Below are 21,104 nucleotides of genomic sequence, written 5' to 3' on the forward strand. Positions count from 1 at the left end.
ACGTTTTCCTCACTGCTCACAGCATGCTCTCCTCTATTCTAGAGAAACCAGTTAGGTTGGGTCTTGGCTTTTATTAATGCAGTAGTTATTAAAGTTTCCAATTAAACATGTTCAAGTTTATATGAAAGTCACATTTTGACAAGATTGCACTTCTACAAGACCAAACAAAATTGAATTTAATTACATCAGTAAAATGCCTGACCACATAAACATCTTTCAACTTGTAAGCAAGTACAAATTACCCAAGATAACAATCCAGACAAATTATTTAGCAGGGAAAAGGAGTGACTGGACTGATGACAAGATATTTCCAAATTCTTGACCCTTGCAACTATTGGTGTTTGTCTAACTTTTGCATTGCATTCGCTGAGGTTTACCTCCTCCGTCGTTATTATTTTAGCGACATTAGCTTTAGTACAGTTGACACTATCAATTTTTACCCCCTCCGAACACATCAGAGTGGAGAAAGAGAGCACTCCAGAGCTAAGTGCTGTTGATCCCGACTGCTTTTGCCGCTTGGTGTGCTCGCAAGTGAGGGGGGGGGGAAACAGAGCAAGAACGAGTGGCGGTACATACCTAAAGCAGGAGCCACGGGGGAGGGGGCGGCACCCCCGCCCTTGCAGCAGCCCCGCCCTTGCAGCCCGGGGCAAGCACCACGTGACCGGACGCAAGCGCGAGTCAGGTGGTGGTTGTGTTATTGTGACGCAGGCAGGCCGTGCAAGGAACCTGTGCTGCTGTTGTCGAGGCGGTTGGTCGCGGTCGCACAGCTTGAACCAGAACCAGAACCAGAGTCAGAGTCAAGTCACCTGCGGGGCCTCGGCGTTGGCAGCTTTCGGCGAAGTTTCTGCGAGTAGCCCTGCTGACCGAGCACGGCATCTCTTCACACACACACACACACACGGAGCGGTAAATCACCTTCATCAGCAGTAACAGCCGCCGCCACCGCCCGGTTCGGGTACGAAAGGACATGAAGGATTGCGGAGGATAAAGCGAGTGGGAGTGACGGCGCCCGTGGATCGTCTCCACCTGTGGCCGCCGCTGCTCGAGACACCTGGGGGGCGCGCGCGGCCGCCAACTGCCACCGGCCGCCGTTTGCAGCGTCTCGAGGCGGCGGGCAGGCGCGCGCTGATCCGGGCCCCGGAGCGATGGCCTGGGTGAAGCTCTTCCTGAAGCCCGGGAGCAACCTGCGGAGCGGCTACCAGCCGGGCAGCATGCTGTCCATCGCGCCCACCAAAGGGTTGCTGAACGGGCCGGGCGAGAACAGCTGCTTCCTCAACAGTGCGGTGCAGGTAAGGTAGGGAAGGACGTGTGGGGGTAACACGCATTTCGCGGCTGCACCCATCGACCCCCGACTGAATTTGGTCAATCCTAATTACTTGACTCGCTTCGCAGATTCACCTGTGTAGTTCTCCAATAAAGTTAGGGGATTTTAACGTATCAACGCGCTCCATCGAAAACTGATTTTATTTACCCCGGCTCCCGACGCAAAGAATGCGGTGACACTAATGACATGTCGGAGTGTTTGTTTACCTCTTTGAAACAATGTGTAAAATGTTAAAAGCCAGTCCTAGTAAGAATCAGTGATGCGGATTTTTGGCGAGGATTTTTGTTATTGCCGATCGGATTTTGAGTTGTCGCCGTATTGTTTTGCTTCGTGTCAAACTTTCTTTCAAGCCAAACTAATCAAGCTTCGGTTCAAAGATTACATGTATGGACAGTCTTTATATGTTTAGGAAGAGGGGGGGGGGGAGATAAATGCGACAGACCTAACGACGGTACAGCGTGTAAAAATTATAATTCCATAAAGAATCTTAGACACGAATTTTAAAATAACACGTAAATAACCAAATGGCATTGCCTGTACTCAAGACAGTGATAGATTTTATTCAAGGCTTCTGATTTTCTCTTGCTTTAAACTTTTTGCGTAAATTTTTATGAGGTAGGTTAGGATATTGGGTTTACGCCCTTAAGTTACAAGTGTACCTTTTCGTAGCTGTGTACCTTTACATATCTCCTTTCCCTCCACCCTGACTCTCAGTCTGAAGAAGGGTCTCAACCTGAAAAGTCATTTATTCTCCAGAGATGCTGTCTGACCTGCTGAGTTACTCCAACTTTTTCTGTCTATCTGTTCAATTGGCTGAATCTGGTGGTATGTTCTTTCAGGCTTTTGTCATCTTCGGCCTGATGGGAGAGGGGAAAAGGAGAGAATGAGTGGGGTACAAGTGGTCCTGGATTATGTTGGCTACTTTCCCGATGTGGTGTAAAGGGTAGATGGTGTTGATTGAGGGATGGGGTGGGTGGTTTGCATGATGGACTGGGTTGCATCCACAATTCTCAGCAATATCTTTCGATCTTGGACGGAACAGTTGCCAAGCCAAGTTGTGTTGCATCTTGATAGGATGTTTTTATGATACATTGTAAAATTTGAGCAATATTTCTATTAATCTGTATATATTATGAGCTGCGAATATTAATGACAATTTGTTCAGTGACTAAAGAACTGCTGTCTCTTCCTTCCATTCTCCTTGGATTGAGACGTACTCCCACTTTGTTTTGTGGGTTCTTTTGTGACCAATATGAAAACTACAAACTCTTCCACCGTCGTGACAAGCACAAAGTCAAGGGCTGGGTGGTTGTTGTGAAGTGGTTCACCACACAGAACACATTTTGTGTGCTCCTGATGCACAGTTTCAAGGTTCTCAATGCTATTCTGAATACTGATGCATAGTTTCACGGTTCTCAATGCCATCCTAAATACAGTTCTAGCATTCGAAGACCTGACGCTCCAAAGAGTTAATGTGGATATTGCATTTCTTCGAGGAGGCTTTGAGTAAATCATTTTTTTTTCTTCTGTCTGCCATATAATCGTTTCCAGGAAGGAGTTCTGAACACAGTGCTTAGTTCAATAGTGACATTGGACATGCAAACAGTGTACAGGTGCACAACCTTTTATCCGAAAGCCTTGGGACCAGACACTTAGATTTCGGAATTTTTCGTATTTCGGAATGGAAGATTTTTAGCGTAGATTAGGTAGGTAGGGTTAGGCTTGAAAAGTCTGGAGCGGCTGCCTCCTTCCCGGAGACCGGGGAATCATTGTAAATCATTGCTTAAATGTTAGTCAGTTAGTTTGGAGGGATTTTATGTGGTTGGTGGGGGGGGGGGGGGGGGGTGAAGGGGGAAACTTTAATTCTTAGTCCCCTACCTGGTCGGAGAGGCGGGGAGCGGGCAATGCCTTACCGGGTCGCCGTGCAGTAAGCTCAGGAGCGCTGTGGCCGCCGACTCCCAACATCGCGGAGCTGGGACTGCGGGCGTCCGGCCGCGGGCGGCGCCGGTTGGAGCTCCGACCCCGGCAACTCTACCCCTGGCTGCGCGGCGCTCCAAATCCAGCGCCACCCGCGACTGGACGCCCGCAGCCCCAGCTCCGCAATGTTGGGAGTCGGTGGCCACAGCGCTGGGATACCAGCGGGGAGCGGGCAATGCCTTACCGGGTCGCAGTGCGGTAAGCTCCGGAGCGCTGTGGCCGCCGACTCCCAACATCGCGGAGCTGGGGCTGCAGGCGTCCGGTCGCGGGCCGCGCTGGATTTGGAGCACAGCGCAGCCAGTGGTAGAGTTGCCGGGGTCGGAGCTACAACCGGCGTTGCCCGCAGCCGGACGCCCGCAGCCCCAGCTCCGCGATGTTGGGAGTCGGCGGCCACAGCGCTCCGGAGCTTACTGCACGGCGACCCGGTAAGGCATTGCCCGCTCCCCGCCTCTCCGACCAGGTAGGGGACTAAGAATTAACGTTTCCCCCTTCACCCCCCCCCCCCCTTCACATAAAAGCCCTCCAAACCAACTGACTAACATTTAAGCAATGATTTACACATGTTTACGTGTCTCCCCGATCTCCGGGGAGGAGGCAGCCGCTACAGTAGTACAGACCTGGGTTGACCGTGGGTCGTTTCGGGTCAAGTTTGGCGCCAAACGCGAGCTTTGGTGTGCAGACGACATCCTGGAAAAAATGTCCGGTTTTCGGAGCTTTTCGGTTTCCGGAACTCCGGATAAAAGGTTGTGCACCTGTATAACTGGATGCCAATGGTGACATTGGGACAAGACGCTGACATTGATTTACTTATCCTTCCAGTGAATTTAGAGGGTTTTGTAGAGAAGAGAATTTGTCCGGTACTGTGAGTTTGTCATAGGTAGTCCAGGTATCAAGCATATTAGATAGTGATTACTGATGTCAGTAGGCCATAAGGCCACCGTATGGACCGTACACTGGCATCTGGGAAAGGGAGAGGATGGGGCATCTGCCTCATGGTCAACTCTGCGTGGTGCTCAGACGTGGCAGACCTGTCCAACTCCTGCTCTCCACACCTCGAACATCTGGCGGTGAGGTGTCGTCCCTTCTACCTTCCGAGGGAATTCACCTCCATCCTGACCGTGGTCTACATCCCACCCCAGGCAGACGTCCGTCCGGCACTGGAGCTGCACGCCGTGGTCAACAAACACCAGACATCTTACCCCAAGGCATTTACCACTGTTGCTGGGGACTTCAATAAGGCAAACCTAAAGAAATCACTCCCTAACTTCCACCAACATGTCTCCTGCTGCACCAGAGGACCAAACACCCTCGACCAATGCTACACCACCATCAAGAATGCCTATTGCTCTATTCCTCGCCCTCACTTCGGTAAATCCGACCATACCGCGGTGCTGCTTCTTCCTGCCTACAGGCAACAATTGAAGAGCGCACCCCCAGAGGTGAGGACAGTACAGAGCTGGTCAGGGGGGGCAGAGGAACTACTCCAGGACTGTTTGGTGTCTGTAGACTGGGCAATGTTCAAGGACTCGGCAACGGACTTGAACGAATACGCCACAGTCGTTACAGACTTCATTAAGAAATGTGTGGAGGATTGCATCCCTACAAAAACCTTCCGAGCGTTTCCCAATCAGAAACCTTGGATGAACTTTGAGATCCGTACTCTTCTGAAGACCAGACACGACATTCATGTCTGATGATACAGTGGTCTACAAGAAGTCCAGATATGACCTTGGTAAGGCGATCAAAAAGGCCAAAAGGGACCTGCTCCAAACTGGAGGATGAGACAGATGTTCGGCAGCTGTGGCGGGACCTGAATGCAATCACCTCCTACAAGGCGAAATCAGGAGGCAGCTCGAATGTCGGCGAAACATCACTCCCTGAATGCGTTTTACGCACGCTTTGATAGGGAGAACACCGATGTGCCTTCCCGAGCCCCCATTCGCTGTGATGGTATTTCAGTCTCGGTCGCAGAGGCCGATGCCAGGAACTCCTTCAGAGGGGTGAACCCTCGAAAAGCGCCTGGACCTGATGGTATACCTGCTCGTGTTCTAAAAACCTGTGCGGACCAACTGGCTGGAGTTTTTACGGACATTTTCAAACTCACTTCTGAGGTCTGAGGTTCCCACCTGTTTCAGAAGGGCATCAATCATACCAGTGCCCAAGAAGAGCAAGGTGACATGCCTCAATGACCATCGACCTGTGGCACTAACGCCTGTGGAGATGAAGTGCTTTGAGAGGTTGATCATGGCGCAAATCAACTCCTACCTCAACAAAAACCTGGACCCACTGCAGTTCACTTACCGCCACAACAGATCAACGGTGGATGCGATCTCGCTGGCTCTACACTCCGCTCTGGACCACTTGGACAACAAAAACTCAAATGTCAGGCTGTTATTCATTGATTACAGCTCGGCATTTAATACAATCATCTCCTCCAAGCTGGTTACCAAACTCACAGAACTGGGTCTCTGCGCATCCCTCTGCAATTGGATCCTCGACTTCCTCATTCTCAGACCACAGTCTGTTCGTATTGGTGGAAATGTGTCAGACTCGATAACAATCAGCACGGGAGCACCTCAAGGCTGCGTGCTCGGCCCCCTGCTGTACTCACTCTATACTCATGAATGCGTAGCCGGTCATAGTGCGAACACCATCATCAAGTTCGCTGACTGTTGTGGGACGTATCACTGATGGGGATGAGTCCGAGTATAGAAGAGAGATCGAGCAACTGTCCATATGGTGCCAGTACAATAACCTGGCCCTCCACACCAGCAAAACCAAGGAACTGATTGTGGACTTTGGAAGGAGTAGGAATGGGACCCACAGTCCCATTTATATCAACGGGTCGATGGTTGAAAGTGTCAAGAGCTTTAAATTCCAGGGCGTGCACATCTCTGAAGATCTTTCCTGGTCCGAAAACACTGATGCAGCTATTAAGAAAGCACATCAGCGCCTCTACTTCCTGAGAAGATTACGGAGAGTCGGTTTGTCAAGGAGGACTCTCTCTAACTTCTGCAGGTGCACAGTAGAGAGCATGCTGACCGGTTGCATCGTGGCTTGGTTCGGCAACTTGAGCGCCCTGGAGAGGAAAAGACCACAAAGAATAGTAAACACTGCCCAGTCCATCATCGGCTCTTGGTTTTCACATATTTGTTCCACAATTTCCTGCAGGTAGTAGTGAATTTCTTGAGATCTGTTTTAGCAACGAGATGGCTCCTGTGAGCCTCTTGTCAGGACGCAGTGGGAGGAAGTTGATCTGTCTTGTGGATGCTGAATGTATCTATTGGCAATGCTTGTATATGCTTAAATAAAAACTGTAACAATGGCCACAAGCATAATCGAGGACTAGTCTCAACCTCTTCTTCCCTTTCCCACCAAGCAAGAAGCACAGCAGTTTTAAAACACATACCTCCAGATTCAGGGCCAGGTGTATTCCAGCTATTATCTGGCAACTGGACCGTCCTCTCGCCAGCTAGGTCCTGACCTCCCAACTACCCCATTGGAAATTCATGTGATAGGAGCAGAATTAGGCCATTCAACCCATTAAGTCTACTCTGCCAGTCAATCATGGCTGATGTGATATGATGTATGATACTATAGAACTTTATTTATCCCAGGAGGGAAATTGATCTATCTCTCCCTCCTAACCCCATTCTCCCTATAACCTATAACACTCATACTAATCAATGCTGCAAATATTGCAGGAAGGAGATAATTGGGTCAGGGCAGCACAGCTTTGTCCGCAGCAAGTCATGCCTACCTAACTTTTTTGAGGAGGCAATGAAGGTGATTGATGAGGGTAGGGTAATGGATGTTGTTGACATTGATTTTAGTAAGGCATTTAATAATCAATAATGTGTTGATCCAGAAGTTTAAAATTCATGAGATACGTGATTTGGTTGTTCGGATTCAGAAATGATTCCACTACTATCCTGTCTTCTTCTGGCTCGAGATCTGTGAACAGTGGTGTTCTATAGCGATTTGTTCTGCACCTTAGTTTGTGATTATACTGTAAACGTATGTATCTGGAGATAAAATATGCGGGTGCTGGAGAGGGTCCAGGAGGTTTACGAGAATGATCCGAGGAATGAGTGGGTTAACCTGGATGTGGAGATGATATTTCCACTAGTGGGAGAATCTAGGACCAGAGGTCATAGCCTCAGATTTGTTCCTTTAGGAAGGAGATGAGGAGGAATTTCTTTAGTCAGAGAGGCGGTGAATCGGTGGAATTCATTGCCGCAGCAGGCTGTGGAGGCCAAGTCTATGAATATTTTTAAGGCAGAGATAGATTCTTGATTGGTACGGGTGTCGAGGATTATGGGGAGAAGGCATGAGAATGAAGTTAAGATAGAATGATAGATCAACCATGAAATGAATGGTGGAGTGGACGATGGGCCGAATGGCCTAATTCTGCTTCTATCACTTATGAACATAATACAACGTTGAAACGGGCCCCTTGACTGCCAGGTGCATGACTGCCATCGTTCATCTGTTCTCAACAAGTTCTATGTTATTTGACATTAGCAACCACTTGATACACAATTGGGACAATTTACAGCAACCAATTAACCCACAACCTTGCACTTCTTTGGGATGTGGGAAGAAATAGTAGCACCTGGAGGAAACCCATGCAGTCACAGCGAGAACATCTAAAGTGCACACGGACAGCATCCAAGGTCAGGATTGAACCCAGATCTCCTGTGCTGTGAGCCAGCAGCTCTACCAGCTGCTCTACTGTGCCGCCCTATATAAACGACTTTGACGTAAATGTAGATAGGATGGTTAGTGAGCTTGCAGATGACACCAAAGTTGGTCAAGTTGCAGACAGTGAGGAAGGCTGTAAAAGAGTATGCTGGGATATAGATCAATTACGGATATGGGCGGAGAAATGACAGTTGTGTTTAATCCAAACAAATCTGAGTTGCTGCTTCACAGTGCCAGAGACCCATGTTCGATCCTGACTACGAGTGCTCTGCATGGAATTTGTACATTCTCCCTGTGACCACGTGGGTGCTCTGGTTTTCTCCTACACTCCAAGGATGTACAGGTTTGTAAATTAATTGACTTCGGTAAAAATTGTAAATTGTCCCTAGTGTGTAGGATAGTGTTAGTGTAAGGGGGTCGCTGGTCAGCGCGGACTCAGTGGGCCGAAGGGCTTGTTCCCGCGCTGTATCTCTAAACTAAACAAAATGTGAGGTGTTACACCTTGGGATGTCTAAAATACGGGGAAAATATACAGTTAATGGAAAGACGCATAACCACTACATAACGCATAATGTATAGAGGGGTCTGGATATCCAAATCCATAGCTCCTAGTATGTGGCAAAAGAAGTGGCAACAGAGAATGGCAAAGAAGGGATGTGATTGTGTTTGGAGAGGGTGCAGACGTTGTTTACCAGAATACTATTTACCAGAATTACAAGGTATTTGTTGTAAGGCGAGGATGAACAAAATTGTATTCTTTTTTTCTGGAGCGTTGAAGTTGAGAAAAGCCCTGATAGAAGTAAAATTGAGGCATAGGTAGGGTACTCGGGCAGCACATTTTCCGAGGGTGGAACTGTTAAAGACTGGAGGGCATAACTTTGTCGATTTTCACATAGTGGTGGGTGCCTCTAGCTGCACCTCTCGCCTTATCCAGTGGCTGTCGGTTATTATACAGTGGCGAACAATGCACCCCTCTCCTGCATAAGCCCAGGAGGCAGATTTGTGAGCGGAGTCTCACTGCCGTCCCCTCCTGAGTGTCCCATCCCTATCCGGGGCAGTCGGAGATGTCCGGGGTGACGGGACACCGGCCCGGAGCAGTAGCGGCCCCTGGCTTACAGCCATTGCTAACTCCAGCTCAACTCTGCTCCAACTCCCAAGGAATCCGTTCCCCGATGGGCCAGGGACCATCAGCTGCACCTCTCGCCTTATCCAGTGACTGTTGGCTAACCCCCTCGGTGCCAGCGAAAACCGAGCATCAGTCATCAATGGGGGTGCACAAAAAATGCTGCAGTAACTCAGCGGGTCTGGCAACATCTCTGGAGAAGGGTCTCGACCCGAAACATCACCTATTCCTTTTCTCCAAAGATGCTGCCTGTCCAGCTGAGTTACTCCAGCATGTTGTCTACCTTCGTTGTAAACCAACATCTGCAGTTCCTTCCTACAGAGTGACGCCTGTCAGCGGGTAAAGGTGAGGCTGCGGGGAGAGGGATGGGAAGAGAGGAATGCTATTGTGGCTTCACTGCAGGTCCTGGACACCCCGTCTCCGCAAGAACTCCCCGGCATTAGGACAATCCTTCCATCCCCATCCCCCTGCCCCGGACTGGAGGGAGGGACTGGGGGACATTGCCCGCCTCTGCAACCAACGCGCAAACCCAGCACTCCTTGCGGAATGTTAAACTAAACACATCTGTGAGCAAAAGACAAACACGCACGTCTTTCACCCCCCTTCTCTCACCCCACCTCTCACCGTCTCTCCGCCGGTCCAGTCTCTTCCCCTCTCCCCCTGCATCTGCCCCCGCTCTCTCGCTGTTATACCCCGCTCTCCTGCTACTTGGCACCCCGTTTGCTTTTTTTTCCTCTAATGACCTTTGACAAATCCCATGATTCCTTGCACTGCTTGGAATACCTAACTCGCTTATTATAGATAACCTTACAGCCAGCACGCAATTTCAGATAACTAGCATATCTTGTCTGTCTTTAAAATTGTTGAAATCTTGTCCTGGAGGCCCTAATGTGTCCAGATGGAAGGTGAGGTGATAGTCCTTGAATTTACTTTGAGCTTTGTTGGAACAGTGTAGGAGGCCACAGACAATTAGGTCAGAGTGGGATGGAGATACAAAAGGCTGACGTCTGGGCTTGCACTTACGGACTGAATTGAAGTGTCCTGGAAAGTGGTATCTTGAAGACTCCCGACCGAAACAGGTGAATTTCTTCCTTCACAGATGTTGCTTGGCCTGCTGAGTTCCTCCAGCACGTGATTTGCAATTGTTTTCACAATGCATGCACATTGTAAATGTACATAGAATGGTACCGCACAAGAACAGGGCCGAATATTATGCCTAATTCAATAATTTTGTCTGCCTATATGTGATCCACATCCCTACATGTCCACGTGCCTATATAAATGCCTCTGAAATGTCACTAGCATCTCTCTCCATCACCACTCCAGGGAGCATATTCCAGCCCCCCCCCCCCCCCCCATCCTGCAAAGACTATGCAATGTTTGGAGGTTGTAGTGTTCAATAGCCTGATGGTTGTTGGGAAGAAGCTGTGCCTGAACCTGAATATTACAGTTTTCAGGTTCCTATACCTTCTTCCTGATTGCAGGAGTGAAATTAAAGCATAGACTGGGTGGTGTGGGTCTCTGATGCTGACTGCCTTTTTGAGGCAGTGACTCCTGTAGATCCCTTCAATGGTGGCGAGCTCAGTTCCTGTGATGGACTGAGCACTGCTCACCACATTTTGCAATCCTCTTCATTTCCTGGGCATTTGAGTTGCTGAACCAGGCTGTGATGCAACCTGTCAATATGCTCTCTACTGTACACCCGTAGAAGTTCAAGAGACATTTCGTCGACATACCGAATCTCCTCAATATTCTAAGGATATAGAGGTTCGTTGATGGGCCGCCTTAATGATTGCTTCAACGTACTAGGTCCAGGACAGATCTTCAGATATATGCACGCCCAGGAGTTTGAAGTTTTTTTTACTCTCTCCACCACCGTCCCATCAGTGAAGACGGGTTTATGGATCCTTGGCTTTCCTCGTCCAAAGTCCACAATCAGTTCCTTGCTTTTACTGATATTGAGAGGTTGTTCTGAATGCAATCAGGATGGATTTCTGGAGCTGTGAGGCAACAGCTCTAACTGCTTCATTGCTCTGCAGTTTAGCTAGGAGCACATCATATTTCAACAATCCTTTCAAGAAGTTTAATTGTTTCATCTTCCTTATGTGCTTGGTCGCATCTTCGTAATCTTAAAAATTGTTATCAGCTTGAGCAAAAGATCACCAATTTGTTCAATCTTTGCTCCAGCATTACAGCTGGGCTGTAGGATGTAAACAACTTTTGACAAAAGTTTAACATTAATACTTTGTTTTTCAAATACGTTCCCTTGAAATGAGTCAGATTGTTCATGTTTTACATTTGGGTGCAAAATCTCTGAATAAATATTTATAATGTTGCAATGGGAAGATTTTAATATCATAAAGTGCTATTTAAAAAAAAAAAAGTGGCGAAGTGAACAATGGGAAATGAAATTTATGTTTGGGCTTTCATTTCATGTGATTTTAAATAAGCTTTAATTTTTATTGTTTTCATTTTGAAGAAATTAGTCTACAAAGTGTGGGTTTCTCAGGGATTCATATATCAATGTTACAAAATTTTGAGATTTTAAAAATCAAGTCTGCAATTTATCCTATCAGATAAAGCATAAAAAGTTTAATTTGACACCTAATTCATTTTCATACCTTCAGTATTAAAAAAGTTGTGGCCATTTTCATACTCTGAAATTAGCATCTTGTTCCCTATTGCTTTTCCATTGACTTAACTCAAAAGCTGTGATCGAGGACAGTCAAAAGCAAAGATACTAGAGGAGAAAGTTAGACCACTCCTGCGAAATCCAATGGGTTGACGTGTAGGATGCATCGGAACGCAACGGAACGTCACTTCCGCCAGTTTAGGAATAAGACCCTGATCTCCGTTATGCCTCTCGCAGTTTCATCCACGTCAGTCCATTGAATTGTGCAGTTTATCTTGGTCTCTTAGCCTTCTATGTTAGACCATTATTATCTTTGTTTATAATAAATAAGGCGCTTCTTTAAAAAAAAAAAGAATTAAAAAGGGAAACTACGTATAAAATGAGCAACAATACGCAATGAAAGGTCTCTTGTGCTTGGAGGTCCTGAATCGGCCGCCTCGTACCGGAGACCGGGGGCTTCATGATGTTATAGGCCGCGGGCCGGCGGTCGGAGCTTTTCTCCGGCGAGGAATCCCAGACTCCGCGAGGGAAACTGCCCCCGTGACTAGAAGCTCCGCACACCACAGCTTCAGGGTGTTATAGTCTGCGGGCCAGCGATCAGAGCAATTCTTCTGGCGACCTCCGGCTCCGCAATCTGAGCTATAGGGAGAGATTGGGCAGGCCTCAAGACAAAGTTATAATTTTTTCTTACCTTTCGTCTTTAGTGGGGAACCTGAAGAAAGACTGCTATAATGTGCTTGAATCGCTTACATTGGCGATTCGAGCACTATAGCAGAACAGCTCGCTACGCTGGTAGATGTGGACGCCATGATAGAAGCCCGTTCAGAAAAGCCCTCATATATTTGATTCCCAAAATGGCGTGAATAAAAATACCCATAAGCCCATGACCATACTACAGCTTTTTCGTCGAGTGGTCTATCTTGCTCCTCTTGTATCTTTGGTCAAAAGCCCATAACTTTCTTAAAAATTAAGAGAACTGAATGAAATTTTCAATTATAGATTGAAGCATTCTGAAACAAATATGAAACAATCTTACTTGGATGACCTGAAATTAAAGCATGCAATTAGTTAGTTACCTAATTGTAGCTAATTACAAAATTAAATTACTAGATCTAAACATCTATCCATTTCTTAAGAAAAGGTTAACATTTTTAAATAGCCTGAGTGTCCAAATAACATTCACACAAGAATTCACAATATAACATGATTTTTAAATCTTATTGTCATGAATTTATAGGTCAAATGGAAGGAATTTAATGTTTAATTCCCGTAAATTAATGGGCATTTTAATCATCTTGTGAGTAGGTTTTTGTGAAACGCGATCGATTGGAACGTTGCATTTGCGGTGAATTTGAACCCCATATCGGCAGGAAAAACATTGCCGGTTCGTATGGGGCCAAAATCACATTTTTGCATAGGAAATTTTGATTAAAGTCATCCTAAGAAGAAAGTTTATATGTAAAATAAACGACGCATTTTGTTTTGTCCCCTACGTGAGATCCGTCCCATTAACGGCGTTAACGGCGTTAGAAGTAGATTTTTATTTTACTCCAGCGATTAAATTGTCCCGCGATTTAAAAAAACAAAAAACTTCTGAGAACGGAAGTTGGAGCGATTTTTTTGCAGCAGCTTAACAGCCTGAGGAAATTCATCTCGGACAGGCAGGAGAAAACGGCATTTTAATCCCGCCCCCCCCCCCCCCCCCCCACCCCCTCAAAGGCGTCAAAGTCGCGAACATGGCCAGTGGCAGAATTGCAGCCCCGCTGAAGGTAAGTATTGTAACATCGCTAATTCATAGTATGCTGGGGGTGGCACAGTGCCACAGGTAGTTAAGCTGCTGCCTCACAGACCCAGAGACTGATTCAATCCCAATCTTAGACTCTGTCTTTAGAGTCATAGTCGTAGAGTGATAGAGCGTGAAAACAGGCCCTTCAGCCCAACTTGCCCACACCAGTCAACATGTCCCAGCTACACTAGTCCCATCTGCCTACATTTGGCCCATATTCCTTCAAACCTGTCCAATCCATGTACCTGTCTGTTTCTTAAACGCTGGGATAGTCCCTGCCTCAATTACCTCCTCTAGCAGCTTGTTCCATGCACCCACCACTCTTTGTGTGAAAAAGTTTCCCATCAGATTCCTATTAAATCTTTTCCCCTTCACCTATGTCCTCTGATCCTCGATTCACCTACTCTGGGCAAGAGACTGTGCACCTAACTGAACTATTCCTCTCGTGGTTTTATGCACCTCTAAGATCACCCCTCATCCTCCTGAGCTCCAAAGAATAGAGTCCCAGCTGACTCAACTTCTCCATGTAGCTCAGACCCTCTAGTTCAGGCAACAACCTCCTATAACATGGAGCCCAAAGCTGAACATAATACTCTAAATGTCGCCTCACCAACAAAGCGCAGGAGTAACTCTACGAGTCAGGCAGGATCTCTGGAGAACATTGGTGATGTCGGGACCTTTCAGACATATTCAGTGCTGAGTATCTCCAGCACTCTGCGTTTTATCACCTTAAAATTAGTCACCGATGCCACTGGTCAACATCAGCGAACCATTCTTCACTGGTTGAAGTGGCTGTTGTTGCGGCTCGCATTGCAGCTCCTGACCACATCACTTTCTTGGGTTCGACAGGACATGCTTGGTCATCGTGGAGTTTCCTACCCTCTCACCCATTGCTTTGTCCGCTGCGCTGCCGCCTACTACTCCCCCGCATTTGCCAACATCTTCCAAGGTTGAGAATGTCGGCGACTCCTGGGGAAGAGGAGGTGGTGGAGGGGGGTAGGGGGCAGGGTAGGTGCAGTGGACAGAGCAATGGCAGGAGGAGGAGGTCATGGGAGAGAGGCAGAGTGGATAAAGGAAAGGAAGAGGCGGCAGCTGGCGAGGGTAGGGAGCCTCACGGTAACCGAGCATGTCCTGTCAGTGGCCTGTAGAAAGCGCTGGCGGCCAGGAGCTACAACGTGAGCTGCAAAATCAGCCATGTCAACCGGACTGTGCAGTAGGCGAAAGGCCCGCTGGTGCACCTTGCAAGCTGTCGATAGTGTTGGATGCCGAGGCTGCAAGTGGAAGGGAGGTGGTGTGAGTTGCATTGGAAAGTCCGTCGCGACAACCGAAATGCATTACAAAAAGGTCTGTTAAAACGTATAACAGAAATGCATGCTGTGGTAAGATGAGGGCAGAAGCAAAATGATTTGCAGTACCACTTTGTTCGTCTTGAGGTTCCAGTCACCTGTCACTTCAGTTCTCCATTCCATTCCCACTCTATCTTGAGGCTCCTTGAAACACTAATCTGTCCAAACAACTCGGAAAACAGCAACTCGTCTTCCAGCCCTCTGGAGTTAAATATTGAATTCAACAAATTTAGTACCCATCCTTTGTTCCTCTCACCAGAGGTGTGATTGCTTCTTTGTTTTGTTTCTGCTTTTAACTGCCATTTTAAACTCACTTCACAACTTTTGTCTGTATCCTATCACAAACATTCCCTGTTTTACTGCTATCCCTCCCCCACTATGTCTGAAAAATATAATTTTGTTTTCTCAATTTTCTAAATCTGATGAATGGTTCTTGACCCAAGGCAGAGATTTATTTTTCCCTTCCCTCTCATTCTCACCACTGTTACTTGACCTTCTGAGTACTTCAGTATATCGTTTGTTTTTTTTGGATTGACAGAAGTGATTTGTCATTTAAAAATTTTTTTTAACACAATTAAAACCAATCTTTTTTCTGATTGTGATATTCAACATATTATGTATAATTTAGGATTGGCTTTTTCTTAAACTTTTTTTGTTATGACTTGATATTTGGTAATGTCCATTAACTCAGCGGGGGTGTGTGGCAGTTACGCCATTTCTGTTGGTGAGAACTTGTGCAACCAGACATATCCATTTACATTTCTTCTTCCTACTGCCTCGCCTCCTCCAGACGATGCTATTTTCTTCTTGCTTAAAATCAATTGTTCTTGAGGGAACATAATTTCAAGGATTCTATGAGCCTTTTTTACAAATAAATATTCTTTTGATAAGAACAGTGACTGGATCGCCTGGTTTGCCTATAAAAGAACCAACATTTATAATTTGCTAGACAAGTGCAGACCCATTGGGTCTGCTTCCCCCAACGCATGATTCCACCACTCACCCGTTCCCCCAATGCAACCCATTCCCCCAACGCAATATTGCACCACTCACACATAGCCCCCAACTGCGCAGGCTCGGCTCATTTCTCCTCATCCCCCAGCACTCCCTCCTTAACCCTCCCTCTTCAATCCCTATAGAGAGGGAGGGGGTGGAGGGTGCAGAGAGAGGGTGGCGGAGAGGGAGGGGGTGGCGGAGAGGGATGGAGGGTAAGAGGGAGAGGGCGAAGGAGAGGTTTAGACAGGGTGGGGGTTTAGACAGTGTGGGGGTGAGACGAGAGGGGGAGGGAGGGGGCGAGAGAGGGAGTGCAGATGTGGCAACTGCCCTTCCTACCCCCTCCTCTCCCTCAATCCCCCCCGCACTCCCTCCTCACCTACCCAGCATCTTTCCCCTCCGCACCCCACTCCCCATCCCATCTCCCTCCTCCACCCCACCCCATCTCCCTCCACCCCCCCCCCATCTCCCTCTACCACACCCCCCCGCCTCATCTCCCTCTACCACACCCCCCCTCATCTCCCTCTACCACACCCCCCCTCATCTCCTTCTACCTCCCCTCATCTCCTTCTACCTCCCCACCCCCTCATCTCCCTCTACCTACCCGTCTCCCCATCTCTCCCCCCCCTCCCCCCCCCTCCTCTCCCCCCCTCCTCTTCCCCCCCTCCTCTTCCCCCCCTCCTCTTCCCCCCCTCCTCTTCCCCCCCTCCTCTTCCCCCCCTCCTCTTCCCCCCCCTCCTCTTCTTCCCCTCCTCTTCCCCCCCCCTCCTCTTCCCCCCCCCTCCTCTTCCCCCCCCCTCCTCTTCCCCCCCCCTCCTCTTCCCCCCCCTCCTCTTCCCCCACCCCCTCCTCTTCCCCCACCCCCTCCTCTTCCCCCCCCCTCCTCTTCCCCCACCCCCTCCTCTTTCCCCCCCCTCCTCTTCCCCCCCCCTCCTCTTTCCCCCCCCCCTCCTCTTCCCCCCCCCTCCTCTTCCCCCCCCCTCCTCTTCCCCCCCCTCCTCTTCCCCCCCCTCCTCTTCCCCCCCCTCCTCTTCCCCCCCTCCTCTTCCTCCGCCTCCTCTTCCCCCGCCTCCTCTTCCCCCCCTCCTCTTCCTCCGCCTCCTCTTCCCCCGCCTCCTCTTTCCCCCCTCCTCTTCCTCCGCCTCCTCTTCCCCCCCTCCTCTTCCCCCCCTCCCTCTTCCCCCCCTCCTCTTCCCCCCCCTCCTCTTCCCCCCCTCCTCTTCCCCCCCTCCTCTTCCCCCCCTCCTCTTCCCCCCCTCCTCTTCCCCCCCCTCCACTCCCCCCCCCTCCTCTTCCCCCCCCTCCTCTCCCCCCCCCTCCTCTTCCCCCCCTCCTCCTCTCGCCCCCCCCTCTCATCTCCCCCCCCTCTCATCTCCCCCCCCCCTCATCTCCCCCCCCCTCATCTCCCCCCCCCTCTCCCCCCCCCCCCCTCATCTCCCCCCCCCCATCTCCCCCCCCCCCCCATCTCCCCCCCCCCCCTCATCTCCCCCCCCCCTCATCTCTCCCCCCCCTCATCTCCCCCCCCTCATCTCCCCCCCTCACTTCCCCCCCCCCCTCATCCCCCCCCCCCTCATCTCCCCCCCCCCTCATCTCCCCCCCCCTCATCTCCCCCCCCTCATCTCCCCCCCCCTCATCTCCCCCCCCCCCTCATCTCCCCCCCCCTCATCTCCCCCCCCCCCTCATCTCCCCCCCCCCCCTCAGTCTCCCCCCCCCCCCTCATCTCCCCCCCCCCCTCATCTCCCCCCCCCCCTCATCTTCCCCCCCCCCTCATCTTCCCCCCCCCCCCTCATCTTCCCCCCCCCCCTCATCTTCCCCCCCCCCTCATCTCCCTCCCCCCCCCCTCATCTGTGAACACTGTATCATGGGCATGGAAATGGGTCCTTTAAATCCAAGGTAACTCTGCAATGTGTATGTATACCAATCCCATTTACCAGCACGTGATTTGTGGACTATTTTGATGATTCAAGCACTCGTTCAGATGCATCTTAAAAGTTATGAGAGAACATGCATCCCCACCTCTGGCGGTGTGTTCCATATTGCAATCACTCTTTCGATGAGCAAAAATTGCATCTGAACCCCTGCCATACTTTGGGCTTAGACAACTCTGCCATGCGGATGGGATGGACGGTAACTATTCATCAAGTAATCTTGTACATTTCCCCTCCCCCTTCCCACCCAAGGGCCTGGTCTGATCTATGTAGGATTCTAGCTTCATCAATGTGTTTGACCCTGAAATAACAAATAAATAACTGCAAGGGCATTTATGGTTGGACAATGAATGCACACTTGCCAGCAATGCCCAAAACATTTCATCTCGGGCAACATCCTGGTAAATTGTCTTTAGTATCTTCAGCGCAATTATGTATTTTATGTCGTGTAGTGACCGGAAACACACACAATGTTTCCAACTCTAGCCTGACCAATGTTTTTGAAGTTGTACCAAAACCTACTTGCTCTTATGTTCATTGTTGCAGCAATTGAAAGTAAGCACCGCATAAGTTACCTTCATCTCCCTGACCTGGACTTTATTCCTCATTACCCGCTTGGGCCATATTCATAATATGTCCTACCCCTATTATACTGCTCAAATGGCTTCAACTGGCACTTGTTGGGATTAAATTTGATATGCCATTGCCTTGCCCAGTTTACCAGCTAACATACAGGTGCACAACCTTTTATCCGAAGATCCAAATAACGAAAACCTCCGAATAGCGGACATTTTTTCGGTCCTTGAAGAAGGTCCTTGAAAACGTTCACCGAGGGCGGCCCGCAGAGGTGACAGCGGAACCTCCGGTCGGTCCTCGAAGAAAGGGGAACTAAATCCCCATTCATAAAAGAGAAGATGAGGGCATATTGCGCGGGAGGGTTAATAATTGACAATATGCTGCTGCCTGCCCGCTGAGTTAAAAAGTTCCCACGGTAGACTCACGATATACAGTGTTTCGTGAGTCTTGCGTGGGAACTTTTAACTCAGCGGGCAGGCAGCAGCAGATTGTCGCTCGCTTCAGTATCACCCCACCTACACCCCTCTGCTTCCCGGCCATGTGTGTGACCCCTTCCCTCCCCTCTCCAGCTCCCCGCCCATTGCACCGGCGCGGGGGCTTTGCCAGTCACCGGAGACGTCAGGACCAACGGGACACCGACCCCCAGGCCCACCGCAAGCACGGAGATCCCAGAGACCCACAGCCAACAAGCAGCCCAGCCCAGCCCCACTCCAACTACAGAGGAACCTGGGTTGCGGATGACGGGGCGCAGCTCGGGGCGTCGTAGGGGCCCATCAGGGAGCGGCCACTCAAAGCCACGCCGGGAGATGTAGGGCCCTGCCCCGGTCTTGATGTTGGAGCCCCCGGCGGGCGCTAGCAAGTCCGCGGCAATTTACAGCCGCGCCGGGCGTTGTAAGGCCCCCCTCCAGGTCACTCTCAACCTCTATGATGTTTGCTCTCAACCCCGTAATTCGGGCGGGAGAAGTCGCCGCTGCCGGTGCCCCGCAAAGCAGTCTCCCACCGGAGACCCGCGAGCTCCCGGTGTCACCATCCACAGGAGTCGGGTCGCAGCAGCTCGCCCCCGCAGCTCTCCACGCTCCGAAGCTGGCTAGCTCCACGGAGGTAGGTCCGTTGGTCCACAGCTCCCACCGACCCCCAAGCCCACTGCAAGCACGGAGATCCCAGAGACCCACAGCCAGCAGCAACTCCAGCCCAGCCCCGCTCCAACTCCAGAGGAACACGTAGGGGCAGAAGCTGATGGTGTGCAAGGTACGTCTTGTTCTTGGGGTGGCGGATGAGGGGGCGCAGCTCGGGCTGTGGGCGAACTGCCACTTGTCGCTGTAGCGGCCAAAGATCATAGAGGAGCTCCTCTATGATCTTTGGTAGCGGCCCATCGGGGAGCGGATTCCTCTGGAGTTGGGGGGGGGGGGGGGGGGGGGGGGGGTATTGTGCTGTTTGACCGCCCCCTGCTATCCCAGGGACAGGGAGACACAGCGGCTTTTTAGACTGGTGGGCAATCACTTCCAAAGTTCTGCCCACACAGTCAGTATACTTCTCCTACACTGTATTTCATACAAACATTTATTCTGCAAGAAAAAACGACATTGAAGACTCAAACTCGCGATCGAGTAACTGCCAGGATCAAGGCGCAAACTCGCGACCTTGCGGATATGAGCCGAGCACTCTACCACTGAGCCAGCCATTAAAATCTACGCTAAAAAAAATCCATTCCGAAGACCGACAAATTCTGAATTACGAAAAGTGTCTGGTCCCAAGGCTTTCGGATAAAAGGTTGTGCACCTGTACTAGAAGATGTGGGGAATAGATTATTATTTATTAAACTTTTATTTCAGACTCAAGGTCCAGATAAAAGACGACATTACATAGATAACATTGCATATAAAAACGCCATAAAATACATATAAAAGCTTAGTAAATTACTTATAAGAGCACCATAAATTAGATACAAAAACACAATACATGGTTAAAATCCAGAATAAAAAGAAAGATCAGTGTCCTACAACGAGACAACTATTCCAATGTCTCCACAACTGGGATTGGTAGCGTGTAGTGCTAAACCTTACGTTTGATAAGACCAAGATAATTTCATTTTCAGTCATTAATCCTGCAAATAAATTTATACATATGATTTCTTAGAATAGCTTGTAAAGTACTGACTCCTGCAGCCACAAACATTTCACTTGCACTACACCATCTAGGTTTCTTCAGTAGTAATAAATACAATACAAATACATTGTATTGTATTGTAGTATTCTCATGTCATCATTATAAGCTATTTTAAGTCTCTGTAAACTTGTTTTTCTGTAGTTTGACCACAGGTGTGCAGTATAGAGTGGTGTACAATATGCTCTGAACAGCAGAGACATCTTCACTATATCTGTACACGCACCAAACTTTCGTAAGAGAATATTCGCTTGTGCATACGGCGTTGCCTATAAATATCCTCATCTGTCATTTGTTCTGTAATAATGTCCAAGATATTTTACCTTATTACAGACACTAAGATTATTGTCAGACAATTTAAAATCAGGAATTTTAGACATTTATCCTCTTTGGTTCTGCAGATCATAACAGCACTCTTACCAGCATTATATTTGATATCATGTTCCACACCATACACAGAACATATAGTAAGGAGCTGCTGGAGACCAGCACTAGATGGACTAAAGACCAGAAGATCATCTCCATACATAATATGGTTCACTAAAGTATTAC

General features: G+C 49.1%; 1 protein-coding gene across 1 annotated transcript in view; it reads left to right on the forward strand.

Annotated features, from left to right (window-relative positions):
* The first annotated feature begins 663 nt into the window (after nucleotides 1–663).
* Nucleotides 664–21,104, forward strand: part of usp53 (ubiquitin specific peptidase 53) — a 98,842-nt gene continuing 78,401 nt past the window's right edge. The window contains exon 1 of the mRNA XM_033023564.1: nucleotides 664–1,289. Coding sequence (XP_032879455.1) covers nucleotides 1,146–1,289 — 144 coding nt within the window. The 5' untranslated portion in view covers nucleotides 664–1,145. The remainder of the gene's footprint in view (nucleotides 1,290–21,104) is intronic.

The sequence above is a fragment of the Amblyraja radiata genome, chromosome 1 (assembly GCF_010909765.2).
Source record: "Amblyraja radiata isolate CabotCenter1 chromosome 1, sAmbRad1.1.pri, whole genome shotgun sequence".
In the NCBI taxonomy this organism is placed as follows: Eukaryota; Metazoa; Chordata; class Chondrichthyes; order Rajiformes; family Rajidae; genus Amblyraja; species Amblyraja radiata.